We start from the raw sequence: 27,566 nt of genomic DNA, 5'->3' as shown, positions 1-27,566 counted from the left end.
ACAAATAAACCATCTGAACTGTGTTTATAGTACAAAAAACTGCACAGCACATAGAATAAATGTGTATACTTATGTACTGTATATAAATGTTTATATGTATAAAGATGCTCAATGTGATATGATTCCAAATATTCCACTTTGACATGAAATAAAGTGATCTCAATATCTGTGCTTTATAAAAAAGTTAAAGTGAATTACTTTGGAAAGTTCAGCATATTGCATTCAGCTGATTTTGATGTACTATATTTTTTGTAAAACTACTTGCAATTGTAATCATTTAGAGAAGTGTGACGAATACGTGTGCCTCTAAGTTGAACAGAATTAACTATATGAAACGGCATGTTTAAAATGCACATTAACATACTTTATCTACATATCCTTATGTTTATGTAGACGTTAATACCACTCACAATATGGCGGCGACATTAACGCACGACTCAGACGCTTCTTTGTCTGAGCAAAAAGGAAGTAACCAGGGATGTATCAATGTTAGCTTAACTGGCCTGACGAAAAACTGCTTTTTGTTAGAAATATGTGTTACTTTTATTATTAATATTTTTTTTTTTCAAAATCTCCACTTTGTTTTTTCGGGTGAGTTTTGTGTTGGCTTCTTTGTTTTGAAGCACTGTGATTATTTGCTGTCGGAGCTTGTACCATAGAATGGAATTAGCCTTTGTGGAGCTAAATGAGCTAACAGCAGTTAGTTGGTCAATGTTTCCGAGGTTAAAGCGTTTAAATGTTCGTGGTTAAGTAGCATAAGACGAGTCCACACTCCGAGTTTGTGAGACTGTGCGGTGAAGACCACATCGTCTGCGGACACTCCCTGTAAGTCCTGTTCAGCTGAGGACCAACAGTCTGGGGACAGTTATAGTAGGTATGTTGGCAACATTTTCAGAAGAGATTTTTGTTAAACCATTTTATCTGAAAGAGCCTTAAAGTAACTCTTTAATAATACCAAGATCATGCATGTGCTGTTGAGAGGTTAAAATTCTGGAGCCGTCTATTTCCCACACTTTGAAATATTTGACCTAGAATCATAAGGAAAAATTTATTTGAAATATTTATCAGATATTGCAATGAACTATAGTATAAAAAAATCATAGTCATATAAAAATGCCAAAAACATTTCATGGTAATAAAGCAATAGTAGTGTTTGCTTTTCGTAGTTGTCAGAATGAATGTTAACTGATTTGTAATGGTCCCTTTATTCAGTGCATTTGTCAAGCATCTCTGAAAGGTAATAAAACAATGTAAAAGAAGTTAAAGTTTTGACAACAAGTTGCTCTTTTTTTTATTTTTTAAAATAATCTTTATAAAAAGGGCATGTCAAATTAATTAGACCTTTAGTGGAAATGGTGGCAGTAGTTTGTCCTGCCAGTTTGAACCCTTCTCTGTCGTCGTGTCCTTGGACAAGACTCTTCACCCGCCTTTCCTGCTAGTGGTGGTCAGAGGGCCAGGCTGCTCCAACATGTCAATATTACTTCCATTCTGAAGAAATTTTGATAAAAGCTTCCGAAATTTTGGTGTTGGAATTTGGTCCTGATACAGGTTTCCAGCTCCTCAAGAGTTTATGGTCATCATTTACAGATTTATGGCTTAATGATGTGGCAAATGTTCTGGTAGCAGATCTGGACTGCAGGCAGGTCAGTACAAAAAGCTGTACTGGTGCAATAGCTGTAGTGTGTTTTGCTTTGTCCTGGGATACTCAAGGTGTTCTCTGAAATAGGCATGGTGTGGAAGGGGATCATATGTTGTTCTAAAACCATTATATAACTGTATGAGATTTGAAATTAGCTTATTTAGTCATTAAAGGTGAATTTCTCTGTTTCAACATTATGTATTGTGTTCTGTTGTGAATAAAACATTAGCTTATTAATTACTAACATCAAAACCTTTCTGAAATCCAGGTTTAAATAAGTTCTAATTTATTCTATTGATCTACTAGAACATATGAAGGTTGCAAACGAGGATTCTGAAGAGGAGAATCACAGGAGGAGCGAGGATGTCTGAGATGTTGAAGGTTGAAGTAGATGAGCCTGGAGGGTTCAGCTTGGATCCCCACATACCTGCAGCCACATCGGAACTGGAGGAGGAAACGCAAGACAGCAAAGATCTCAGTAAGTGACACACATTTGTTTTCTGGGTTAGAGCAAATTAACTCTGTCTGGCAGTTATAAAAGAGCTGCTGGGCATGGAACGAATCAGAAAGAGAGAAATATATGCGACTATCCCAGCAGGGGCGGAATACTATGGCCTAAAATTCACTGCAGGATGGCAGGTACTGGGATTCCTGCAAGTCTAGCTTTAATAATGTGGGAAATGCTCTCATACAATTACAGCAATGTGTATTGATGTGGATGTTTCTAGTGAAACCATAAAATAAAATGAAGAACACTTCAGCACATTCCCCTTTTCTCTTCTCTTTAAAGTTTAAAGTTTAAGATCCCTCTGCTGTGCAACATCAGTGAAATAAGCTGCTCCTTTTATAAAAACTACTTAAGAAAAGAAAAAAATATATAGTGCCCAGAAACCCATAAGTTAATCATAGTTGAGCTAGTTCCTTCACTGTCCTATTCAGTAGCCACACAGAATGAGAAAGGTAATTAACTGGGTTTTTGTACAACTTGATAGTGTACAAAAACATGGTGAGGAGGCAGTGCAGGAATTTTATTCAGAAATGTTGAAGCACATTCAAGCATTGTAGGATGCTGGCCTCGAGCTGAACACTCTTGGAGAAAGAACTCCTGGTTGGAAGATTATTTTAAATTAGAAATCAAATAAAATAGAGTTAATTACATGGTAAATTATAATTTCTTTTCTTAAACTGATAAACAAAAAAAATGCAATTTCCAAACAATATTGAGTAGTTGTTTCTTTAAATGTGAGAGAATGATGATGCTTTTAAAAGTAACCTGTTCTTGAAATTGCAAAAATCCTCGATTAAACAAATACTGCTCTCAGTCCGACAGATATTGGTGATTAAAGAAGAGGTTCTCCATGAATGGAGTTCAAGTTTGGATCCAGAGACGGCACGAAAACAGGAGGGATTGGAGGAACTGTGGACCAAACAGGAGGACGAGCAGGTCATTGTGAAGATGGAAGATGAAGAGAAACCGCAGTTTTCAGAGCTTCAACAAATCAAAACTGAAGACAACAGAGCGACAGAATCTCAAACCAGCAGTTCAGCTGTAAATATTAAAGCAGACCCCGATGGAGGGAAATGTGGAGGACCAGAGCCTGGCAGTAAACCTGATCCAGTATGTTCTTCTCAGGAAAGTAAGATGGCAGTTCACAAAAAAAGTAAAATATCAAAACCACGTTCCAAACGTACAGCTCAGATTGAAGTTAATGCGGGAGAGAAGCCGTTTGGTTGCAATATTTGTGGCAAAAGACTCAGACATAAAACTCATGTTAAATTGCACATGATGATTCACAGTGGAAAGAGAGAACATAAATGTGATATTTCTGCCAAAGAAAAGCGTTCTCCGCAGATGCACAAGACAGTTCGCACTGGAGATAAAGCATTTGCGTGTGAGGATTGTGGTAGAAAGTTTCATGCAAAGAAATTGTTTCAGCAGCATCTGAAGGTTCATTCAGAAGAAAAACCTTTTTCTTGTGATGTCTGTGGTACAAAATTTAAAAGAAAGGAAACACTTAAAAACCACACAAGGATTCACACTGCAGAGAAGCCATTTGTTTGTAGTGTTTGCAGTAAAGGCTTTTCACAACAGATTCATCTCAAAAGTCACATGCGTGTTCACACGGGAGAGAAACCGTTCATCTGTACCTTTTGCAGTAAAGGATTTGCATTACAGGAGAACTTAAAGAGACACATCCGTGTTCACACGGGAGAGAAAATGTTTGTTTGTAGTTTTTGTAGCAAAGGATTTTCACTGCAGCAAAATTTAAAGAGTCACATGCATGTTCACACTGGGGAGAAACCATTTATCTGCAGTGTTTGTAGTAAAGGATTTTATCAACATGGAGTACTGAAGAGACACATGCGTGTTCACACAGGAGAGAAACCGTTTATTTGTAGTGTTTGTGGAAAAGGATTTTCACTACAAGAGAATCTAAAGAGACACATGCATGTCCACACTGCGGAGAAGCTATTCATTTGTAGTATTTGTAGTAAAGGATTTTCACAACAAGATACTTTAAAGAGGCACATGTGTGTTCATACGGGAGAGAGACCATTTATTTGCAGTATTTGCAATAAAGGGTTTTCACAACATCATCATCTGAAAAAACACATGGATGTTCACACGGCGCCATTTAGCTGCAGTGATTGCGGTAAACATTTTTTGAAGGAAATCCAGTTGGAGCGACATGTAAAAGTCCACACAGAGGAGAGACCATATGGATGTGATGTCTGCAAAAGCAGATTTATTCAGAAGTGCCATCTTGACAACCACATGAGAGTCCACTCAGGAGAGAAACCGTTTGTTTGTGATGTTTGCAGTAAAGCATTTTCACAACAAGACCGTCTAAAGAGACACATGCGTGTTCACACATGTGAAAAACCGTTTGTTTGCAATGTTTGCAGTAAAGCATTTTCACAACAAGGGAATCTGAAGAGACACATGGGAGTTCATGATGGTTGTATGTAGTGAAGAAATCTTGAATCTAGTAGAAATATCAAAATAAAATATTTAGCATGCTAAAAGCTTTAATATGATCAAAAATAATGATTAGATAAACCTAGAGCAGATAAATGTGGTCTATTCAGAATGTCTGCCTTTGTCATGGAGTGGACAATATGGTATTAAACTGAAATTGTGGTAGTCCAAGAAAAGTTAGCAAAGTATTTGCTGACTGATTTTTGTATTGTGAACAGACATGCTGACAAGCAGAGGGCGGATATAATGTGGACCTGTACAAGTGGGCCAATATCAACAAGCAAGCAGCTTCATGTTATAAGTCAGTGGTTTTTACTGTCTGTATATTAAATGTTATGCAAACATAACATAAAGGTGATACATAGGTCTATGTGCTATCCTGCTGGTACTATGGCACTGGGACAGTATGCACCAAGTGAGCAGCATACATGATTATCATCTTGGCTGATTATTATTATTAAAAATGAGTATCTGTAAGCATGCAAATAAACCAGCAGACTTCATGGCATTATTCTATAGTTTTTAGGGTTGTAAATAGAACTGATACACATTAATGATTACATGACTGAATTGACTTTTGCTTGTGATAAACTCAAGAAAAATGTTTCTATGAAGTGAGCAGAGGTGGGTTGAGAACACAAAACTTGTACTCAAATAAGAGAAAGACTAATTCATCAAATTTCTTCTCAAGTAAAAGTATACATACAAGTATACATCTGGTAAAGTAAAAGCTGCCTTTCCTCCTGTTTCTGTTAGTTAGAGAGGCCCTACAGATCAGTGGCAGCAATGGTGCTGGCAAGAGCAGACTGCGATATTGTTAAATAACATTTTTATATCAAGTGAAATTTGATACCGATATACAGCCTTATGTTGCCCAGAATCTGCTCTGTAAAGTGTCAAAGTATACTGGGAACAAACCAGTGTAGTGGAAGTAATAGATGTAAATATAAAGTTGAAAAAGGTGCTAGTGAGTTCTTTTTCTAAATGTAAAATGCAAACAGTTGTAAGAAATTTTTGACTAGTTCTGGTTGATAAACATTCAGATGTTCAGCTCTACAAATATTTAAAACTTCTTCATGTCTGGTTATCTCGCCACCAAATCAGCCTCTGATGTTTGATTTCTGTTCTTCTCTGATATATGTTTTTAATTAAGCCCACTAGTTATTGTGCTGCGGAATAAACCATTGAACTGCTATGACTTATGTATCTCTGTAAAAGAAAATTTATTTTTTCTCTCTTTTTACTTCTGCCTTTGCTATCACTGTTGAAAATTATCTTTTGTTTTTGTTGTCAAACAAATGCTGGCTCACCTTTTTATTTAAGAATATTTGCTTTATGTTTTCTGGTACAAGAATATGTGTATTACAATCCTGTAGTACTTCCATTAAAATTATTTACGTAATAAGTAACAGTTGTCTTATAAAGTGTGTGGGAGGATGTTTGTTTTTGTTTTTTTGTTTTTTTGAACTGGTGATGAAACAAGGCAAATACTTGGGATTTTCAGTTTCAGAGCACCTGGTATCAACAGTGTAACTCAAGTGAGTAGGAGTGTGTGAAGTGTCAGAGCAACTCCGGGCACCAGTTACTCACATCTACTGGACATTTCATTCAGCTCTTTATCATTATACAATACATTATTTTAATGTTTAAGTAATAAGTAAAACAAAAAGGATTCTTTAAGAATCTTAACACTAAATGATGCCTGGTATGTGATGAGCTTTAAAGCATATAATTCAGTACATTATTTTTTAATATAGTTACACCATTAATTGAAATCCATCTGCTGATGGCTCATATTACCCCACAGACCACAGTCTCAGCGCTTGGCTCAATATCCTTCGAAGAACTGGACATTGCCACTCACAATATGGCGACGATGTCGTCAACGTATAACCCGGACCAGCTCGGTTTGCGTTTATTATTTGTTGGAATGAGGATTAATTACAATGACAATGTTAGCTTGACTGGCTATATCCCGACGAAAGACGCTTGTTTGTGTGAAATATGTGTGATAAAAATGTCTTTACTAAATCTCCCAGACTCTGATTGACCATCTCGGTAAGGATATCGCTTTTACGTGTTTGCTGTGAACCTCTGATTATTTCGAGCCGACATTTGCAATTCATTATATGTAATTAGAGAATGGGGCGCTGGTGACCATGGAGCTAAAGCAGCAGACATGAAAGACCATATCATCGTTTGTGGAAACTTCCTCTTACATGATTTTTAAGCTGAGGACAGAGACACTGGAGATAGTTTCAGAGTGGACCCACCCAGAACTACTGACCAAGATATCAGATACTGCAGTATCGCTTCAGATCTCTTATGGTTTACATTTTCTGATAATGTACTTTCTTTAATTAGATCCTGATTTGTGTCAGATTCCAGTTTCAGGCAGCAGAAAAACAGAAGATCCAGGTTATATGCCTGAAACCTTGATCCTTTAGAACTTGTGAGGATTGAAGACAAGGACTGTGAAAAGGAGAATCCCAGGTGTAGCGAGGATGACTGAGAGGATGAAGGTTGAAGCAGATGAACCGGGAGGGTTCAGCTTGGAGCCCCCGGTACCTGCAGGATCGACATCGGAACTGGAGGAAAGACAAGACAACAAAGGTCTCAGTAAGTGACACACAGAAACAGTCACTGCAGAGTTCTTTGTTTAATCTAAAAAGGAGTTTTAAAAACCATCTTAAATTATCAGCATTGGGTCAACTTTTAAAACTATTTTTCTGTAGAGGGAATCTGGAATAATTTGTGAAGAAACACTAATGTTTTAATGATGAAAGGTTTTATATTCAGTTTTTAACTTAAGAGGTTCTAAGTGACCTGTATGCCATGTGTTTTTACCCATTCAACTCTATTTATGTCTGTTTTTGCACACAACACTTCAATGTTTCTCTGCTGAAACTGTGTGATAAGATAACAATATCCAAATGTTTGCCTAATGGTTAATGGCGACTGCCCAACATGATGAATTTTAACCTTCAGACAATTTTGATATAGATACACTTGGGGGTGCCATATTTTGGACAGGGCATTGAGTTACTTCACTCTACCATGTTAAACTCAAACTAAATTAATCTAATGTGCAGATTTATTGCGTATTCTTAAAACATTGTTAAAAATATGGAATCAAATTTTACCCATTTTCCAGGACTCCTTAAATATGGGAAAATATTTGAATTTCCTTTTTTTTCTCGCCATCTGACAACCTGCTAAGGGTCTTTACACTAAGGTATATTTAGATGGCACTTTTAGCTTGGAATCGCTACATCAAACCTTTAGATTTTGTCCTACTGGTAAATCGATTTTATGTACAGTACAGACCAAAGGTTTGGACACACCTTCTCATTGAATTCAATTAGAAAGTGTGTCCAAATGTTTGGTCTGTACTGTACTCTATTAATGTAAAACATGCTTCTGTGGATTTTTTTTATTTATGTCCATGGCTTGTTCACCTCTGCCAGTCCGTCAGATGTTGGTGATTAAAGAGGTTCCCTGGACCTCCAGTTTGGACCAGGAGGACCCAGAACCCCCCCACATGAAGGAGGAAGAAGAGGAGCAGTGGATCAGTCAGGAAGAAGAGCAGCTTAGTGTGAAGATGGAAGATAAAGAGAAACTTCAGTTACCAGAGCAACAGCAAATAAAAACTGAAGACAACAGAGCAACAGAAACTTCACCCACCTGTTCTGTTGGCCAGATGGAAAAAGAACCTGATAGAGGAGACTGTGGAAGACCAGAACCAGACATGAACCTGGACTCGGCATGTTCTTCTCGAAAGAGCAAGATGACAATTCACAGAAGAGGTAAAGGGTCTAAAAAGTTTTCCCAAGCAGTGTTCACAAATACATGCTACAGACGTGCATTTAAGGAGGAGACCTCCTGACACATGCATATTTTTATTCAGTCCTGGAAACATTGCAGACAAGAATTTTATGCTCAGATGATACAAGTACGACCTCATACCACTTTTATTGCTACTACAGTGGACCCTGCCTATTCGCAGTCCAGTATTGGCAGATTCACTTATTAGTGTATTTTTATGTGGAGCATAACTCCAAATAATTTTTGGAAATGTGCTCATTTACAGATTTTTATTCATATCTCAAAAATTTTAAAAGAAGTTGCTGCTTGGGAATCTGAAATACTAAGTGCTACTTGACTCGGTGTTGGCTGGTATTTACAATAGATACATTAAATATTGTTGTCTCTAATATTCTTGTTACATTTACATTTTATTTCACTCTGTGGTAATTATCTATTTACATTTGGCACAAGGTGCTTTCAATGAAAATTTGCCTCTTTTTTGCTGACTCATGTGTATCAATGTAACATGGATTTGATAATCAACTTTTGATTTTGTATTTCAGTGCTCCCACTCCATCAGATGTTGTTGATTAAAGAGGTTCCTCATGACTGGAATCCTAGTTTGGGCCAACAGGATCCAGATCCCCTCATAAAGGAGGAAGAGGAGGAACTATGGGTCAGTGAGGAGGAAGAGGAACTTACTGTGAAGACTGAAGATGAAGAGAAACCTCAGTTATCAGAGCTCTACCACAATAAAACTGAAGACAACATGGAGGCGGCAGCTTTAACCACTTGGTCAGTTGAACAGATGAAAACAGAATGTGATGGAGAAGACTGTGGAGGACCAGAACCAGACAGGAACACATATTCAGAAGACTCTTCCCAAGAAAGTAAAATGGCTGTTCACAGTAAAGGTAATGGAACGTATCATCTTCATACACATAGGCAACTCCCCACTGGAGAGAAACCATTTGTGTGTGATTATTGTGGTAAAGGGTTTCATGCAAAGAACTTTCTCAGGACTCATGAGAAGACCCATTCAGAAGAAATACCTTTTTCCTGTGACGTTTGTGGTAGAAAATTTCGTCAAAAGAGTAGTATTAAACAGCACATGCGGAGCCACACTTCAGAAAAATCATTTGTTTGTAGTGTTTGCAACAGAGGATTTTCACAAGAAAATTTTCTGGAAAGGCACATGCATGTTCACGCAGCACATAAACCGTTTACGTGTAGTTTTTGCAGTAAAGGTTTTTCCCAACAAAATACTCTATTGAATCACTTATGTATTCACACAGGAGATAAACCATTTATTTGTAGTGTTTGCAGTAAAGGATTTTCCCTAGAAACTGTACTAAAAAGGCACATGCTTATTCACACAGGTGAGAAACCGTTTATTTGTAGCGTTTGTTGTAAAGGATTTTCACGACAAGAGAATTTAAAGAGCCACATGCGTGTTCACACTGGAGACAGACCATTTGTTTGCAGTGTTTGCTGTAAAGGATTTTCACGACAAGGATATTTAAAGAAACATATGGATGTTCACACTGCACCATTTAGCTGCAGTGAGTGTGGTAAACATTTTGTGAAGGAAAACCAGTTGGAGCGACATGTAAAAGTCCACACAGAGGAGAGGCCTTTTGGGTGTGACGTCTGTAAAACCAGATTTATTCAGAAGTGCCATCTTGACAACCACATGAGAGTCCATTCAGGAGAGAAACCATTTGTTTGTACTGTTTGCAGTAAAGGATTTTCACAACAAGATCGTCTAAAGAGACACATGCGCGTTCACACATGTGAAAAACCGTTTGCTTGTTGTGTTTGCGGTAAAGCATTTTCACAACATGGGAATCTGAAGACGCACATGAGTGTTCATGAGGGTCGCAAGGAATGAATCAAAATCTTGACGTGAGGTTGATTAGACTGTATTAGCATGTCCTTATAGAGACGTGCTAATGCCAAACTAGATAATTTCACTGAGCAAATACATTTAAATAAAAGAAAGATAAAAATCTAAAAGAAATGTCAAAATAAAGTGTCAAATATTTAGATGGTTAAAAGTTTTAATTTGATGATCAATATAATGAGTAGAAAAACCTAGAGCAGATCAACAATAACTGGTCTATTCTCAGCTTTTGTATTACAATGAAAGCTTGATGTTTAAATTGGCAGTATTAAATGTTTTCCAGCCACAGAGAATCATTTTATAGAGCAATCAACTATGTTACCTTAGTTGTTATAAAAGTACTGTACATAACAAATATGACCTCAAAGAAATTTGACTTGGTAATTTAGCACTTTGAAATGTCTTTAAGAAGGTTCTGCTCTTTACAACACTTTACTTTCAAGAAATCATCGCCTCTCTCCTCTCTTAACAGTTTATCGACATTTTTACCAGCATTGCACTGAGCTCATCAGATGTGGAGGTCCACCAGCTGTTTGCTAATTGCTTCTGGCTAGTCTGAAGGAGCTGAGAGGGGGAATCATGTGGGACCGGTACTCTGAAACAAAAACTTGGGATGAATGAATGGCTGCCACCGGAGATTAAAAAAATCCTCAAACATATATGGAATATGTAAGCACTGCATACGAGATTATCTGGCTAATTTATATTAGTAAATCCTCGGGTTCGAATACAGGGATTCTGAATATAAGAATGTAAGTAAACCAGCAGCCTTGTTTGCTTGACTTGCTAAGAATTAGCTTTGCTGGCATTATTCTATAGTTTTATGGTTGTAAAATAAGCACTGATACAATTTAGTAAGTACAGCTGAATTACTTGCTTGTGATAAACTCCAGAACTCTATTAGCATTTTAAAGATGAGAAATGCTAATGATCACATCTGTCCACTCGCTACATTTAATTGCTAGCAACCAGGTGCCTGCAGTTTGCTTCAAAGTGATCAAAGCCACTTTGCCTCCCATTTCTGTCTGAGCAGCAAAGAGCACAATTGCATGTTTTCTATTTGTCCTGTATACTGGTTCAGTTATACTTTGCTCTTTGTTTTGCCAAAAAGAAATTATGCACTTTTCTGAATGAGAGCTAAATTGATTCCAGCTTATTAGTTTTAGCCTAATAAGGGAAGTTAAATTGTCATATTGTAATTAGTCATATATTTGGCTCATAACTAGAAAAAACACTGTCTTCAAAATATCTTTTGATACCACTGTATCAGAAATAGGATTGAGTATAGAGTATTTTCTTTTTTGTATCCTGGGAACCCTAGTTCACTCACTGCCAAATGGGTCAGTTTCTAAGGTTTTGATTCATGTTTTTTTTTCCTCGTTTGTATTTTTAATTGAAGTTGCTGCAGGTTAAATCGTTGAAATTGTACAAATGATGCATCTCTTTAAAAAATAGTCTCGTTCTCTCCCTCTTCGTTTCATGTTACCTGGTGCAAAAACATATGTACTAAAATAACTGAGAACTGTTGTTAAAGTTGGTCTAAAGCCTTTTTAATAAAATGTTTAAAAGATGTGCTCAGACTGATGTTTATTCTATAATTGCAAAAAATTGACCTATTAGTCTTGCAAATTACCTGAGAATAAATGTTTTGTTATTTTTGAAAACATTGATCACAACACCATGCGTCAGAACTTTTCTCACAATTCATTGGTTAGTGAACAGGAAGTGAGCTAACGAAGCAACGTTAGCTCGACGGGATAAGTCCCGACATAAATATGACGTTAAGTTTCCGTTAAATATGTAATTGATGTCTCAGACTCTGTTCTGGAACGTTTTCGGCAAACTATTACGTTTTGCTGTTTGTTGAAAACGGCTGGGATTATTCGTTTGCAGTTCATAATGTAATTAACAATCATTTACAGACTGGACTATTAGCATCCGTGGAGCTAACGCAGCTAAAAGCAACGACTTAGTGTTTCCGAGGTTAAAGCTTTTAAAAGACCATGGTTTAGAGCTACAAGACGAATCCGCACGGGTTTGTGAGACTATGTGGGGAAGACCACGTCGTCTGTGGACACCTCCTCTGACCATGTTGTCCAGCTGAGGACCGAGAGACTAGGGACAAAGTGGACCCAGAAGTGTTGACCAAGGTATCAGACTCTCTGCTTTGCAGCATCGCTTCAGCTCTGGTACAGTTTAAATTTTCTGCTTCACCAAATAAGGTGTTTATTTGTATCTGGCTCAAGTTTCAGAAACCTGGATGTACTAGAACATGTGAAAGTTGTAAACAAGGATTGTGAGGAGGGGAATCCCAGGGGGAGCCAGGATGTCCGACACGATGAAGGTCGAAGCGGATGAACCTGGAGGGCTCAGCTTGGATCCCCCCATACCTGCAGCATCCACATCAGAACACGAGGAGGAAACACAAGACAGCAAAGATCTCAGTAAGTGGCACACATTGTTCTATCTGGATTGGAACAAGCTAAGCTTAAGAGTCTGGCTCCATCTTCAGAATTTCTTACAACTTAATTCTTCATCTGGAACACAGAGATCAAGTAACCCGATGCTTTTAGATGTCTCAAAATCTGTACTTAGAAGTAGATGTCATAATGTCCCAGTCTGTTTTTATCTTTTCTCATCAGGTCTGCTCAGAATTTGGAAAATGTTAAGGTGCTACTAAAGGTTCAGTTTAACTCCATGGTATTCAAGTCAAGTGAAGCATGACAGTGTGGTTTGAGTTATGAGAATTTATGTTACTTAACATCTCGGAGATCCTTAGTAGTTTAAAAGCACTTGATTATTTCCACAGACCATTCCAAAAGTCTCATCTTAAAACATTTCTATCCAAATAAGATAACCTTATAGAATAAACATAACCTGTAACCTTTCTCAGGGAAAGGTTACAGGAAAATTCATGTTTACCAGCAGAAAGGTGACAGGTAAATGGTAAAACACAATAACCAAAAATAAGACAGATGAAATATGTAAATTTGCATTTATCAGTATTGACTTTGTTTTGTTTCTTAGTTTTCAAAAAGCATGCCTTTATGTATAGATTTTTTTTTTCATTTAGATTTTTAATCATTAAAACTGTTTGCAAACAGTCATGAATGTACTTTTGTTGTTCACTCTTCCCAGTCTATCAGATATTGGTGATTAAAGAAGAGGTTCCTCATGACTGGAGCTCCTGTTTGGACCAGCATGGCCCAGAGCGCCCCCACGTAAAGGAGGAAGAGGAGGAACAGTGGATCAGTCCGGAGGAAGAACAGTTTGTTGTGAAGTATGAAGAAGATGCGAAACCTAAGTTATCAGAGCTTAAGCAAATTAAAACTGAAGATAATAGGCAGATAGAAGCTCCAACAAGCAGCTCAGCTGGACAAATAAAAACAGAACCTGACGGAGAGGTCAGTGGAGGACCAGAACCAGATAATAACTTAGAACCTTTATGTGCTTTTCAAGAAAGTCATACAATAGTTTACAACATAGGTGAAACATCTAATCCACTTTCCAAACTCGCATCTAAGATAGAAGCACATACTGAAGAGAAACCATTTGGTTGCAAAATTTGTGGAAAATGGTTCAAATGTCAAACTTCTATTGAAATACACATGTTGACACACAATGGGAAGAGAGAACATAGCTGTGACCTTTGTGGTAAAGTATTTAAAAAGAAGAGTTCTCTTCAGACACACATGAGAGTCCACACTGGTGAGAGACCATTTGCCTGTGATGATTGTGGTAGAAGGTTTCATAGAAAGGCGATTCTTAAAAGTCACTTGGAGGTCCATTCAGGGGAAAAATCTTTTTCCTGTGATGTTTGTGGTTCAGGGTTTAAAAGAAAAGAAACCCTTAAAAAGCACATGTGGATCCACTCTGCAGAGAAACCATTTGTTTGTAGTGTTTGCAGTAAAGGATTTTCACGACAAAATCATCTCAAAAGTCACATGTGTGTTCACACAGGGGAGAAACCGTTTATTTGCAGTGTTTGTAGTACAGGATTTGCATTACAGCAGAGTCTAAAGACTCACATGCTTGTTCACACAGGTGAGAAATCCTTTATTTGCAGTTTTTGTAGCAAAGGATTTTCCCTACAGAGTCATCTAAAAAGTCACATGCGCGTTCACACAGGAGAGAAACCGTTTGTTTGTAGTGTTTGCAGTAAAGGATTCTCACTGCAAGAGAATCTGAAGAGACACATGCGTGTTCACACTGGGGAGAAACCATTCATTTGTAGTTTTTGTTGCAAAGGATTCTCACAACAAAACCATCTAGAGAGTCATATGCGTGTTCACACAGGGGATAAACCATTTATTTGTAGTGTTTGCAGTCAAGGATTTTCACGACAAGCTTATCTGAAAAACCACATGGATGTTCACACTCCACAATTTGGAGTTAGTTGACCTGTTACAGAGGAAATGCAGTTATAGACCTTATCTGACCACTGTGCACTTTTGAATGTTTTGTATATTGTTGACTGAGATTTTGATGTAGCTAAATTCTTGCCTGAGGTCCACACTGGGAGGAGGCAGCATAACCAGAGGAACAGAGTTTGGCTATTACCTTGGACTTTTACTGGCTTTTTGCTACAACATGGGTAGACTTGACCCAACAGTCATGTTTTTGTATGTGGGATGAAGCCGGAGTACCTGGAGAGAACCCAAGCATCTACAGGGAATACATGCAAACTCCATCCAGGAAGAGTTTGCATGTATTCCATAGATAACAGATTTGAGCCAGTTTGGGGCAAGGCAACAGTGCAACTAACATCAACATAAGTTTCTTTCAAAAGGTATAGATTTTTAACTCTTAGTGTTAGATGTAAATAAACCACATAAAATCATATGTGATTGTAAAAGATGTAAAAAGAGGTATGTCATTCATTTTAATATGTCAGTTGCACCAAATTCACAAAACCAGAAGTTGGTGGCAACATTTTAATCTTAGCTTCACATGTTTACATTTGAGTCCGTTTTTATTCTCAGATTCTGGTTCTATAAAGTACACCGTGCATGTTTCTGGATTTTATTGTACTGTATTTTCTGGACTATAGAGGGCACCTCACTACAAGCTGCACCCATAAAGTGTTTTAAAAAACAAACAAACTAGAAACGTACATATATAAACTGCACCAGGCTATAAGCCGTGTGGTTCAAAGCGTGGGAAAAAAGTAGCGGCAGTCCGAAAATACAGTAATTGTTTTGTTTTTTTACTTTTGCATTGGATATTTTTTATTTTCTGGGGAAATATTTTTGCCAAAGTTGGTTAGATTAAAATAATAGATCACTAAGGTGAAGTTGGGCGGAATAAAGTGATGCCAAAGATGTTAACACGCTGAACAAAATAAAATGTTTTTTGGAGGGGATATTTATGTTTTCATCATGTAAAGCAGTTTGAATTCCTTTGTTGCTGAAACGTGTTACAAATAAACTTGAATGAAATTTCTTTTTTTCAGTTCTAACAACCAGAATTTGCAGTCTGTCTACTGATTTCTGCTTCACAGTGTGGCACTCAGTTTGTTCTTAATCACTACTTTCACATGCACATAGCCAACAGTTTTACGGGGTATTATGTTGCAACACATGCTTAGTAAGAAAAATATCAGCTTTATAAGAAAAATGCCCCACGTTTTAAAATGTTTCCTGATCAAACTTCATTTCCATTGGGGATGACCAGACTTTTGAAAATTTAATAAGTTGGTAAAGTTTACAAATTCCACTTTTGTTTGCAGTTATTGTTTTAAGAAGTTATCTGCCTTTTTCACTTGTTACCTGTATTCCATGAACAACACTTCTTCATGTTGGGACTAAATTTCCAATCAGCTCTTAAAAAAAAACAACTTTTCTATTTATGCTACCTAATACAGAAAGTGCTCTACAAAACTCTTAATGATATTTAACAATGAGTCAAAACTATCTAAAGGCTCTAGTTTATTAGATTAGATATTTTTAATTTCGTACCACCATTAATTTAAATATATCTGCCTGCTGATGGCTCACATTACCCCAGCAGACCTCGCAGTCTCACCGTTTCACTCGACGCCCTTCGAGACAGAACTGTCCATTGCCACTCACAATATGGCGGCGACATCGTCAACGTATAACCCGGACCAGCTCGGTTTGCGTTTGTTCTTTGTAAGTACGATGACAATGTTAGCTTGACTGGCTATATCCCGACGAAAGACGCTTGTTTGTGTGAAATATGTGTGATAAAAATGTCTTTACTAAATCTCCCAGACTCTGATTGACCATCTCGGTAAGGATATCGCTTTTACGTGTTTGCAGTGAACCTCTGTGATTATTTCTAGCCGACATTTGCAGTTCCTTAAGATAAGCAATAAGAGAAGGAAGCGCTGGTCACCATGGAGCTAAAGTAGCAGAGAGATAAGACCTGATCATTGTTTTTGGACACTTCCTCTGATCTTGTCCCGCCGAAGACGGAAACTGGAGGCAGTTTCAGAGTGGACCCAGAATTACTGACCAAGGTATCAGACTCTGCTCTGATTTCTATGTTCTGTACTCAGGGTAGCAGCACTTTGGAGTAGCTATGTACTTTCACTGAAATTACATAATTTTATGTTATTATAAAATAACATATAATAACATAATTTAATGTTATTATTACTATTATTATTTTTCAATCATGGTCATGAATGCCATGTTCATTAAGGATGGTCCTTTATCCTTTTTCAGGATGGTCATGAAGAAAGCCTGTGACTAAAAAGACACTGAAAACAGAGTCTTTAGTCAGAGTCTTCTTCAAATGCGCTGCGATGCAGGTCGCTGAACCACAGCCATTTCCTGTGAAATGGTCTATTGTAGATAGACAATCACCATCTACAATAATTCTAAATTTTTTTTTATTTAATATGAATTACAGCAGCATTTAATTTCCCTTTAGGATTTGTTAAGTAGAGTAAGCTGAATTTAATTTGAAAATGTGTCTGATTCTACTTTCTGGCAGCAAAAAAAATATTGAAGATCCATCTTGTATGGAGAATCTCAAGTGGAGCGAGGATGTCTCAGATGATGAAGGTTGAAGCTGATGAACCTGGAGGGTTCAGTTTGGAGTCTCCCATATCTGCAGCATCCACATCGGAACTGGATGAAACACAGGACAACAAAGATCTCAGTAAGTGACTCAAAAACACTACAGGCTTCTTAGTGTTATGTAAAATAAAATTAAATCTAGAGTCATATTTACACCTGAAAATTAGTAGTGTAGTTGTAAATAATTTTTTTTACCACCTTTTAAAAACTATTTTGGGCTCTCGAGAACTTTATTGACAGACACAAAGAGAGAAAGGGGCAAATGTCTATGGGTCGAGAATTGAACCCTTGACGGCTGCGAGGAGGATTATAGCCCCTCTGTGCATAGTCCTCCTTTGCACCGTACCGCACAGTGCCCCTAAATTTTTCTACCTTCTTGCAAACAGCACAGACATCAATCCATCAATGCCTCCTTGGGCAGATTGGCCCGTTCCTGTGATGCGTTACTTTGTCTGCTGTATTGGATACGGCCGATCTGCCAGTAAGCTAATAAAAGTAAATGGACTGAGCCTCATAAAGCGACGTTCTACAAAGTGTTTAAAGTTTATGCCTGTCATTGACCCATTCAGACAAGCACACACTATTAGAAATCAAACAAGCATCAGGGACGACGTTGAGAACTTTGGATGTGATTAAAATTATATTTTGAGTCTAACTATTTTGCAGGCATTCTGAATAAAGGAGACAATGTTTACACTTGATGCAAATGATTCTGATAAATTGTTTTTATATTGACATTGATGAAAATATGTACATGATTCTGTAATTCAAGGAACATTTGGGATTTTAAGATTTTAAGATATATAAATTTAAGAAAACATAATTTTCTTAAATTTATATTTAGTATTTTGTGGAGATATTCAAATGTAATAAATCAATAATTGTCACATATTAGCTAAAATTTTTCTTCCTTTGTTTGAGAAAAACATATTTGTTGTATCCATCAGATTAATAGTCATATGATATTTATCCTAAAATTTCATATTTACCCTAAAATGGCATTTCAATACTTGTACTAAGTCAGCATTAATAAGCATTACACTAACTGAATTAAATGGTGATTGGTTCGCATAAAAATTATTTCTAAATATCTGGTTGAATTGGTTCTTTGATGTTGTTCATTGAAAACTTGATCCAACAATATCACCAGATTTATTCATTTTGCCTTTTTTAAATTAGGAAAATGACAATTGGGCTTTAAAATGTTATGTGTGGATTTAATAATACATTATAATAATATAATATTGGATGATTACAGTACCAATAAATTTAAGCTTTTGGCTGACTAGATTATGAATCTAGAAAGTGTCTTTGTTAAGCAACTTTTCTGAATAATGTCCACATTTGTTTTAGTGTTGCCACTCCATCAGATGTTGGTGATTAAAGAGGTTCCTCATGACTGGACCCCCAGTTTGGGCCAGCAGGACCCTGTCAACCCCCACATAAAGGAGGAAGACGAGGAGTTGTGGATCAGTCAGGAGGAAGAGCAACTTACTGTGAAGATTGAAGATGAAGAGAAACCTCAGTTATCAGAGCTCTACCACAACAAAACTGAAGACAACATGGAGGCGGCAGCTTTAACCACTTGGTCAGTTGAACAGATGGAAACAGAATCTAATGGAGAAGACTGTGGAGGACCAGAACCAGACTGGAACCAAGATCCAGTAGACTCTTTTCAAGAAAGTACGAGAAAAGTTAAATTAGGTACAAGAAGCAAAAGAGCTAAGAGTTCTAAACATACAGCTCAGACTGGAGTCCATGTAAGAGAGGAGCTATTCGGTTGCAGTGTTTGTGGCAAAGGTTTCAAACATAAGGCTTCTGTTAAAATCCACATGATGGTTCACACTGGAAAGAGAACACATTACTGTGGTCTTTGTGGGAAAGGATTTATTGGAAAGTGCCATCTTCAGACACATATGCGACTCCACACTGGAGAGAAACCCTTTGTATGTGATTATTGTGGTAAAGCGTTTCATGCAAAGAACTTTCTTAAGACTCATGCGATAATCCATTCAGAAGAAAACCATTTTTCTTGTGAGGTTTGCGGTAGAAGATTTCATAGAAAGGATAGTATTAAACAGCACATGAGGATCCACACGGCAGAAAAACCATTTGTTTGTAGTGTTTGCAACAGAAGATTTGCACAAGATGTTGTTCTAAAGAGACACATGCATGTTCACACAGGACACAAACAGTTTACCTGTAGTGTTTGCAGTAAAGGTTTTTCCCAACAAAATGTTCTCCAGAGTCACCTGCGCGTTCACACAGGAGAGAAACCATTTATTTGTAGCATATGCAGTAAAGGATTTTCCTTACAAAATGTATTAAAGAGACACATGCGTATTCACACCGGTGAAAAACCATTTATTTGTAGCGTCTGTAGTAAAGGATTTTCACGACAAGAGAATCTGAGGAATCACACGCGCGTTCACACTGGAGACAGACCGTTTGTTTGCGCTGTTTGTTCTAAAAGGTTTTCACGACAAGGATATTTGAAAAAACACATGGAGGTTCACACTTCACCATTTAGCTGTAGTGAGTGTGATGAACGCTTTGTGAAGGAAATCCAGTTGGAGCGACACGTGAGGCTTCACACGGAGGAGAGGCCATTTAGTTGTGACGTCTGTAAAAACAGATTTTTTAGGATGTGTCATCTTAAAAACCACTTGAGAGTCCATTCAGGAGAAAAACCATATGTTTGCAGTATTTGTTGTAAAGCATTTTCACAACAGATTATTCTAACAAGGCACATGTATGTCCACACAAGAGAGAAACCATTTGTTTGCAGTGTTTGCAATAAATCGTTTTCACGACGTGGAGATCTGAAGAGCCACATGCATGTTCATGGAGAGTGCAACTAATTGTGTTTCTGAAAAACACATTTTTCACATTTTCCACTTTCTGTGGGCACACATTCTGTCTTTAACTGGATTTATTTTTTCTTCAGTGAGTACAGACTCTTTAAACAAAGTTTGATGTTGTCAATGATTCATCACATCCAGGATAATTAAAAAAAGTTACCTGTAGTGAGGTTTTTTTATTATTATAGCTAAACAAACTTAGATTGGGTTCTGTCACATCAACAGGCAGCTCTGTAGAATTCCCTGGGTTAACCGCATCACGGGTTATGTCACCAAATTACCGTAGAGCTGGTGCACACCTGTCTGAAAACATTTAGCTGTAGTTACGGTTTTATTTCTGAAAAAGATGCATTGAAACCAGACTTTTCGGTTCCAATGTCTGGTAGATTTGAGTAGAAGAGCCATCCTGTTACCCAAATGTTCATGCACACATGAGAAATACTTTTGCTTTGTGATTCTGGTGTATTTTACAATCCATCATTTAAACAACTGTCTCCCAATCATGGCTATGGACAACACTCAGATGCAGGTTTTAGATATTGTCTTGCTTTTACACAACTGGTTTAAATTTAAATGACATTTGAAGTCATTAGCTGAATTCTTTAGACATTTACCAGAAGTATGGATAGTTACTTGTGCTTAATGTGATTTAAGGGGCATGGGGCTTCCTTTACGCATTTGGTACAAATGCGTGTCTAAAAAAACTACCATAAAGTAATTAGTCAGCTCATAAGACATTTACAAAAAAGAAATCTGGTTAGTTTGTATCTTGAATGGACAACAAAGTAGAAATTTCCGAGTATCTTCCGAATGATTAAGTTCCCTTCTCCTTTCTTGTCAGAACACTTGGTTATTTTAAGATTATGTCTATAAATATTTTTAATTGATAACTCCTTCACTTTTAGATCACATGCTGGGGTCTCATGGAAATCCTTTCACCTTTGCTGGACTAAGGGCATGTTTTGTACATTGATGCCACGTCACTGTGACCTGTACTGATGCAATAGATTAACTTATTTGGCCAACAAAAAAATGCAAGCATTGGTAGTCTTTTATCTAACAGACAATGTTTTGAATCTACTGTGCACATCATATTAATGAACTTATAGCTCTGCACAGAATGAATTACTTTCTTTGCTCTCAGGACTATCTGTTATTCAATGTCAGTGTTATTCTTGTACTGAAATATGTTTAAGGGCTTTCATTGAAAGCACTCACTACGTTGAGTGTTTCAGTATTTGAGGCTGATTTCACCTCATGTTCTTATTTTCAGTAATCCACTTGAAATGTTATATATCATCTGTTCATATTTTTAGTTTTATGTGACATGGCCGAAATATTTGTTTTGGTCCTTCAGGTTCAATCATTCATATTGCGCGTACATAGACTACTGTTTTGAAATATACTAAAACCTATTAAATACATATTTCTAAATCTGTGTTTGGACTAAATTTGATTGTATTTAATTAAAGTTCAAATTGTGAAGTTCATTGAAAGTTCAGGGTTTCTTTGCTACACAAAAAAGTAAATGTAATTTTTTTTTTGTAATGGTTGATGTGATAGAATAAATGTAAGTTTTTATCAGCGATTGTGTTTTTCTTAAAGTGTTCTTTCCCTGATAGGCTAATACTGAAATTAGAACATTACTCATCATTCATTGGTCAATGAGGAGGAAGGAAACAGATGTCACAACGTTAGCTTGACAGTGTAAGCCTTGACAGAAAAACGTCCTAATGTTTATCTGTTATTAATGTCAGGCTCCTTGTCCAGATGAGACAGTTACAGAGTGGACTCAAAACTACTGACCCACTTTCTACTAAAAATATTTAATTTAATGTTGTTTTAAGTCTGATTTGATTCATACTGAAACCTTGACCCTAGTAGAACAAATAAAAGTTAAAAAAAGGACTGTGAAAAGGAGAATCCCAGGTGGAGCGAGGGTGACTGAGATGATGAAGGTTGAAGCAGATGAACCTGGAGGGTTCAGCTTGGAGCCCCCTATACCTGCAGCATCCACATAGGAACTGGAGGAGATCTGAGTAAGTGACACAAAAAACCCATTTATTATTAGTTCCAAACACACATTTTGTAAGGTAAGTTTGGAGAGTAGACATATTTCCATGCACACTAGCTGCTATGCTACCAGGTCTGTAGCAGATCCAGGTTTTGACATCAGATATAGTTAAAGATTTATTTTTACTGCGGATTAAGGATCACTACCATCAATCAATATTCAACATTTTCCTAGGCAGAAAGTTTCTCTAAATCATTGTTTAAGTGTTTCTGTGATTATGGTCTGCTGCCGCCTTTTTGATTTTTTTTGCAATTTTTTATTTTTTATAAAGAAAATTCATACTGTTTTTGTAAACAACACAGCTGTTCTTGGTAAAAAGAAGGTTTTATTACGCCTCCCCCTAACAAGTTGACGTCTCGCTTTAACTTTCAGGCCTCTTTGTAAATGTATTATTGAAGTAATGAACACACATAGCTAAACTTCTGTTTTCTTGTTGAAATTACTTCATTATATAAATTAACATGTTAGAAAATATGATTCTGACATTTTTTCTGTGCTATCAGCTTTTTTTTTTATCTACCACTATCTGCAAACATAAGTGTCATCTTGAAAAACAAATGACAGTCCATTCTGGAGAGAAACAATTTATTTGTAGTGTTTGCAATAAAGCATTTTCACTGAAAGATCGACTGAAGAGGCACACATGAGAGGAACTATTTGTAGCTGAACAATTTGTCACTACTTCTCAGAGATTATAGTCATTCTACTCTGCTTTTATGTTCAAACTTCTTTTTTCATTGCTGATGTTTCACCAACTGTCTCCACACTTCAGTAATTGTGGATTTCACCCTGATGTCTTTACATTATCATCTTATTTAGTCATTTTAATTTGCAAATAGTCAAACTCTAATGTCTAGCTAGCGGCCAAAATGAAAATTATTTTCCAATTTTCCAAAATGAAGTAATATTTTATTTTGTTCTTATGTCTTCCTATCAGTAGGCTTTACTTTTTATTTTAAATAAAAATTATCTTTTCAAACCATCTAAACAATAGTTTATCTACAAATGTAAGCATTTAGTAACTAACAGTCCATTATAAAATTATAGGAGAAAACACAGTTCTTGTAAACTCAGAATTAGAACGATATAAATTACCTGCTTTTAATATCCGTTAAATGAGTTTGTTACATTTAAACTATATTATTTTGAAAAGCTAATGGTGGGTAACGGACGTGATATTTCCTGTCAGATCTTTCCGTCTTGTTCATTTGTCATTCTAGAGGCAACAACCGGATGTTGCAATATTAGCTTAACTGGCTAAGAACCGAGAGAAAAACGTCTTGAAGTTTGTGTAAAACAAGAATTTAATAGTAAATTTATTACCAGTCTTTGAGAAGATATTACCTCTGGATATCTGTTTTGGATGGCTGTGATTATTTCTTGACGAAATTTGCGTCACAGAATGTAATTAGCCTTTATTAGCAACATGATTAGACTTTCATCTGAAGAAGAGAATCAGTGTTTTCGAGGTTGAAGCATGTAGCAGTTCACGGTTCGGTTATTTAAGACAAGTCTACATGCTGAGTGTGTGAGACTGTGCGGGGAGGACCACATCGTCTGTGGACACCACCTCTAACGTTGTTGTCCAGCTGAGGATCGAGAGACTGGGGACACCCAGAACTACTAATCAAGATATCAGACTCTGCTCTTGAGGATCGGTTCAGCTCTGCGACAGGCTGATTTATGTTTGACTCCAGTTTCAGACAGCGGAAATACAGAAGATACGGCTTGTATGACTGAGCATGTGAAGGTTGAAGACAAGAATTGTGATAAGGAGAATCCCAGGTGGAGCGAGGATTTGTGAGATGATGAAGGTTGAAGCAGAAGTACCTGGGTTTAGTTTAGAGACCCCTATACCTGCAGCATCCACATCAGACCTGGAGGAAACGCAAGACGGCAAAAATCTCAGTAAGTGACACATTGGTTTGTGTAGAATTAGGCACCCTGGAGGGAGGTTATTGTAGCAACTGCTTCTGCCCATTAGCCTGTCTTTTTAAATTATTCAGTTTATTAATTACATTAGTTTCTGACTAACCCTACATTAAGCTTGCTCTGGTTTTCTTCAAGGATTGTGGAATAATTTCATTGGATTTTACTCTTCTCTTTATTTTTTCAATTAATAGCAATAATTTTCCTGGATTTTTGTATTGTCTCTGACCTAGAAATGAATGCTTATAGGACACTACACTTTTTCAGTTGCATACCTTCCCTCAATTTCAATGAATATATACACATACATGTCCGGGCATTGCTATAACACTTTGATAATGCCAGCTTAATTTCCACATAAGCACATTCTCCGTTATGTGCTGTAATTGGGTCACCAACTTTGTACTAAATTCACTTTTCGGTCGGTCCAGACCATTAGTAAAAGGGCGGATATTTACAAACATATTCTTTGTTCTAAAGTCGAGATATTTTAGTTTTACTACAACACATGAAGGTAGATTGAAACAGTTTCTAGTATCATCTCTTCTGGTTTTTATTGGTGTAAAAAGGTCAAAAAGCTGCTTTTATACTCCACTGATATCATTCAGTTATTAATAATTATTCACTAAGGATATGTAGAGCTCTAGAGCATTTGCCTCAATTTTTATATACCAATTTTTGCAGACTATCACAAGCTGGTGATTAAAGAAGAGGTCCTCCCAGACTGGATCTCCAGTTTAGACCAGGAGGACCCAGAACACCAACGCATAAAGGAGGAAGATGAGGAACTGAGGATTAGTCAGGAGGAAGAGCAGCCTACTGTGAAGAGTGAGGATGAAGAGAAACCTCAGTTATCAAAGTCTAAAGAAATCAAAACTGAAGACAACAGAGAGACCGGAGCTTCAACCAGCGGCTCAACTGAACAGATAGAAATGGAACTAGATGGGGAGGACTGCACAGAACCAAAACCACACAGAAACCTGGATCCTGCCTATTCTCAAAAGAACAAGACAACGATTCACAATAAAGATAAAAGATCTAAACTGCATTCAAAATTCACGGGACAGACTGGAGTTCACGTTGGAGAGAAGCCATTTGGGTGCAATGTCTGTAGTGAAAGATTCAAAAAGAAGTCTCATGTTAAAGTGCACATAATGACACACACAGGAAATGAAGAACATGGCTGTGATCTTTGTGGGAAAGTATTTAAAAAAAAGAGTTACCTTCAGATACATATGAGACTTCACACTGGTGAGAGACCATTTGCCTGTGATGATTGTGGTAGAACATTTCATAGAAAGACCATTCTTAAGAACCACCTGGCAGTCCATTCAGGAGAAAAACCATTTTCCTGTGATGTCTGTGGTACAAGATTTAAAAGAGAGAAATCTCTCAAAAACCACATGTGGTTGATTCACACTGCAAAGAAGTCATTTTCTTGTACTGTTTGCAGTAAAAGATTTTCACAAGAAGAACATCTGAAGACTCACATGGGTGTTCACACAGGAGAGAAACAGTTTGTGTGTGGCTTTTGTAGTAAGGGATTTTCACTGAAATCAAATCTAAAGACACACATGCGTGTTCACACCGGAGAGAAACCTTTCACCTGCAATATTTGTAGTAAGGAGTTTTCAAGACAAGATCATCTAAAGAGTCACATCCGTGTTCATACAGGGGAAAAACAATTTATTTGCGGGGTTTGTAATAAAGAATTTGCACTAAAACAGAATCTAAAGACACACATGCGTGTTCACTCAGGTGAGAAACCATTCACTTGCAGCATTTGTAGTAAAGGATTTTCTCAGCAAAATCGTCTCAAAAGTCATATGAGTGTTCACACAGGAGAGAAACCTTTTGTCTGTAGCGTTTGTAATAAAGAATTTTCGCAGCAGCGCAATCTAAAGATTCATATGCATATACATACGGGGGAGCAGCCATTTCCTTGCAGCATCTGTGGTAAAGGATTTTCATTGCAAAGGAATCTTAAGATTCACATTCGCGTTCACACCGGAGAGAAACCATTTGTTTGTAGTTTTTGTAGTAAAGGCTTTTCACGACAAGATTATTTAAAAAGTCACATGCGTGTTCATACGGGAGAGAAACCATTTGTTTGTGGTGTTTGTAATAAAGGATTTACGCAACAGCAAAATCTGAAAAGACACATGGAGGCTCACACTCCATGATTCAGGTGTAATGAATGTTTAGGTGGGGGAAATAAAGATAAATCTACTTGTGCAACTCCTTTCAGAGGAGCAATAATTTTATTGTAATTTGTAAACTCAGATGAACTCAACAAATATATCTTGAATTTCTCACGATATGTAGTCTCTAGTACGGTGCATTTCACAAACTGGAAATCTAAAGAGATCAGTGTGCTATCTATCTATCTCTCTATCTGGAGACGTTTCAGTTAAAGTGAAACAGGAGCCTTTGTTTCTGATAAATGGTGAATTTAACTACAAGAGCCTTCCATTCAATCAAATGTTTAACCACAAATAAGAAAGCATTTTTGGTTCTGATCTTTGTAAATAACACTTTAAGCAAAATGCCCATACCGTTTTAAATACTCAGAGCTTTTATTATGTCCATCACTTTTTAACAATCGTTTCCCAGTCCATGAACCACACTGACCAGCAGGTTTGAAATATTTTCCAGCTTTAACAAACCTGGGGTTAAATTAAAATGACCATGAAGTCATCAGCAAACGTCTTCAAAAGTTTGTCATAAATAGTGGGATTGAGAGGAGCTCACTGATTGATTTTTATTTCATTTAAAGTTTATTCAATCCTAAGTGTAAATATTAAGAGGATTCTTTATTTTTTTCTACCTTCTCCTGGAATCACTGAGCTCCTAACAACAGAATCACAAGGTCAACTGTCAGTAATTACAGCTCCTCACCGATGTACATATTAACTTCTGTTTTCTGAAAAGGGGTGTAGTTTAGGTGCACATGTAAATGTAGTGGCGCTAGAATCACACGAGCTCTGAAACAAATAGTTTCACTTTGTCCTGAATATCATGTCTTTCTGACTCCTGCAAAGTAAATGTTTGTTAGCAGATTCTGATGTTAGCATCTTGGCAGAACTTGATCACTACAGCTTGTCTTTCCCATTTTCCTCTTTACAGAAAAAGCATGTTTTTCTGTTGCCTTATACAAAATTAAGTGCTTTACTGAAAAAAATTATTTAAAAAACTGCTATGCCTGGGTATAAATAATATTTAAAATGTGTGTACATTCAGCATTGTATTTTTTTTTAATAATAAATGTAATTTAATTTCATGTTTATTCATGAAATTAATAAACAATTAAGCCTGAGGTTAGTCTTT

General features: G+C 36.9%; 5 protein-coding genes across 12 annotated transcripts; all 5 read left to right on the top strand.

Annotated features, from left to right (window-relative positions):
• The first annotated feature begins 434 nt into the window (after positions 1-434).
• On the top strand, positions 435-6,023 carry LOC122823331 (gastrula zinc finger protein XlCGF26.1-like). 2 transcript variants are annotated; one of them, XM_044102826.1, is made up of 3 exons: positions 435-874; positions 1,946-2,117; positions 2,962-6,023. In XM_044102826.1, exons 2-3 carry the CDS (start codon positions 2,003-2,005, stop codon positions 4,608-4,610), a joined length of 1,764 nt encoding a protein of 587 aa, XP_043958761.1. In that variant the 5' UTR covers positions 435-874; positions 1,946-2,002; the 3' UTR covers positions 4,611-6,023. The 2 variants fall into 2 exon arrangements, with proteins under 2 accessions (XP_043958761.1, XP_043958762.1); XM_044102827.1 differs by having other exon boundaries at positions 435-591; positions 2,962-5,993.
• A 485-nt stretch (positions 6,024-6,508) lies between these two features.
• On the top strand, positions 6,509-11,868 carry LOC122823329 (gastrula zinc finger protein XlCGF57.1-like). 5 transcript variants are annotated; one of them, XM_044102824.1, is made up of 5 exons: positions 6,509-6,677; positions 6,759-7,238; positions 8,087-8,425; positions 8,990-9,340; positions 10,802-11,868. In XM_044102824.1, exons 2-5 carry the CDS (start codon positions 7,124-7,126, stop codon positions 10,867-10,869), a joined length of 873 nt encoding a protein of 290 aa, XP_043958759.1. In that variant the 5' UTR covers positions 6,509-6,677; positions 6,759-7,123; the 3' UTR covers positions 10,870-11,868. The 5 variants fall into 5 exon arrangements, with proteins under 5 accessions (XP_043958759.1, XP_043958758.1, XP_043958756.1 ...); XM_044102823.1 differs by having other exon boundaries at positions 7,008-7,238; positions 8,990-11,868; XM_044102821.1 differs by having other exon boundaries at positions 7,001-7,238; positions 8,990-11,868.
• Positions 11,869-12,024: 156 nt separating this feature from the next.
• Positions 12,025-15,787, top strand: LOC122823330 (gastrula zinc finger protein XlCGF57.1-like). The gene is made up of 3 exons (XM_044102825.1): positions 12,025-12,479; positions 12,576-12,773; positions 13,468-15,787. Exons 2-3 carry the CDS (start codon positions 12,656-12,658, stop codon positions 14,727-14,729), a joined length of 1,380 nt encoding a protein of 459 aa, XP_043958760.1. The 5' UTR covers positions 12,025-12,479; positions 12,576-12,655; the 3' UTR covers positions 14,730-15,787.
• A 618-nt stretch (positions 15,788-16,405) lies between these two features.
• On the top strand, positions 16,406-21,820 carry LOC122823328 (gastrula zinc finger protein XlCGF57.1-like). Of its 3 annotated transcripts, none has more exons than XM_044102819.1 (3): positions 16,406-16,460; positions 17,290-17,457; positions 18,729-21,763. In XM_044102819.1, the coding sequence occupies exons 2-3, from the start codon at positions 17,343-17,345 to the stop codon at positions 20,234-20,236; spliced, it is 1,623 nt and encodes a 540-aa protein (XP_043958754.1). In that variant the 5' UTR covers positions 16,406-16,460; positions 17,290-17,342; the 3' UTR covers positions 20,237-21,763. The 3 variants fall into 3 exon arrangements, with proteins under 3 accessions (XP_043958754.1, XP_043958753.1, XP_043958752.1); XM_044102818.1 differs by lacking the exon at positions 16,406-16,460 and adding an exon at positions 16,478-16,581; XM_044102817.1 differs by lacking the exon at positions 16,406-16,460 and adding an exon at positions 16,604-16,810 and having other exon boundaries at positions 18,729-21,820.
• Positions 21,821-23,495: 1,675 nt separating this feature from the next.
• LOC122823327 (gastrula zinc finger protein XlCGF57.1-like) lies at positions 23,496-27,461 on the top strand. Its single transcript, XM_044102816.1, has 2 exons — positions 23,496-24,218; positions 24,924-27,461. Exons 1-2 carry the CDS (start codon positions 24,116-24,118, stop codon positions 26,420-26,422), a joined length of 1,602 nt encoding a protein of 533 aa, XP_043958751.1. The 5' UTR covers positions 23,496-24,115; the 3' UTR covers positions 26,423-27,461.
• Positions 27,462-27,566: the final 105 nt, after the last annotated feature.

Source organism: Gambusia affinis, linkage group LG20, assembly GCF_019740435.1.
Source record: "Gambusia affinis linkage group LG20, SWU_Gaff_1.0, whole genome shotgun sequence".
Lineage (NCBI taxonomy): Eukaryota > Metazoa > Chordata > Actinopteri > Cyprinodontiformes > Poeciliidae > Gambusia > Gambusia affinis.
The sequence above is the reverse complement of the archived record's forward strand: the minus strand, read 5'-3'. Positions and strand labels throughout refer to the sequence as shown.

Coding starts and splice junctions, on each gene's coding strand:
- LOC122823331 (XM_044102826.1), top strand. CDS start 2,003: ATGTCTGAGATGTTGAAGGTTGAAGTAGATGAGCCTGGAGGGTTCAGC. Junction 2,118..2,961: donor GCAAGACAGCAAAGATCTCA/GTAAGTGACACA, acceptor TACTGCTCTCAG/TCCGACAGATATTGGTGATT.
- LOC122823329 (XM_044102823.1), top strand. CDS start 7,124: ATGACTGAGAGGATGAAGGTTGAAGCAGATGAACCGGGAGGGTTCAGC. Junction 7,239..8,086: donor ACAAGACAACAAAGGTCTCA/GTAAGTGACACA, acceptor CACCTCTGCCAG/TCCGTCAGATGTTGGTGATT. Junction 8,426..8,989: donor GATGACAATTCACAGAAGAG/GTAAAGGGTCTA, acceptor TTTGTATTTCAG/TGCTCCCACTCCATCAGATG.
- LOC122823328 (XM_044102817.1), top strand. CDS start 17,343: ATGTCTCAGATGATGAAGGTTGAAGCTGATGAACCTGGAGGGTTCAGT. Junction 17,458..18,728: donor ACAGGACAACAAAGATCTCA/GTAAGTGACTCA, acceptor CATTTGTTTTAG/TGTTGCCACTCCATCAGATG.
- LOC122823327 (XM_044102816.1), top strand. CDS start 24,116: ATGATGAAGGTTGAAGCAGAAGTACCTGGGTTTAGTTTAGAGACCCCT. Junction 24,219..24,923: donor GCAAGACGGCAAAAATCTCA/GTAAGTGACACA, acceptor CAATTTTTGCAG/ACTATCACAAGCTGGTGATT.
- LOC122823330 (XM_044102825.1), top strand. CDS start 12,656: ATGTCCGACACGATGAAGGTCGAAGCGGATGAACCTGGAGGGCTCAGC. Junction 12,774..13,467: donor ACAAGACAGCAAAGATCTCA/GTAAGTGGCACA, acceptor CACTCTTCCCAG/TCTATCAGATATTGGTGATT.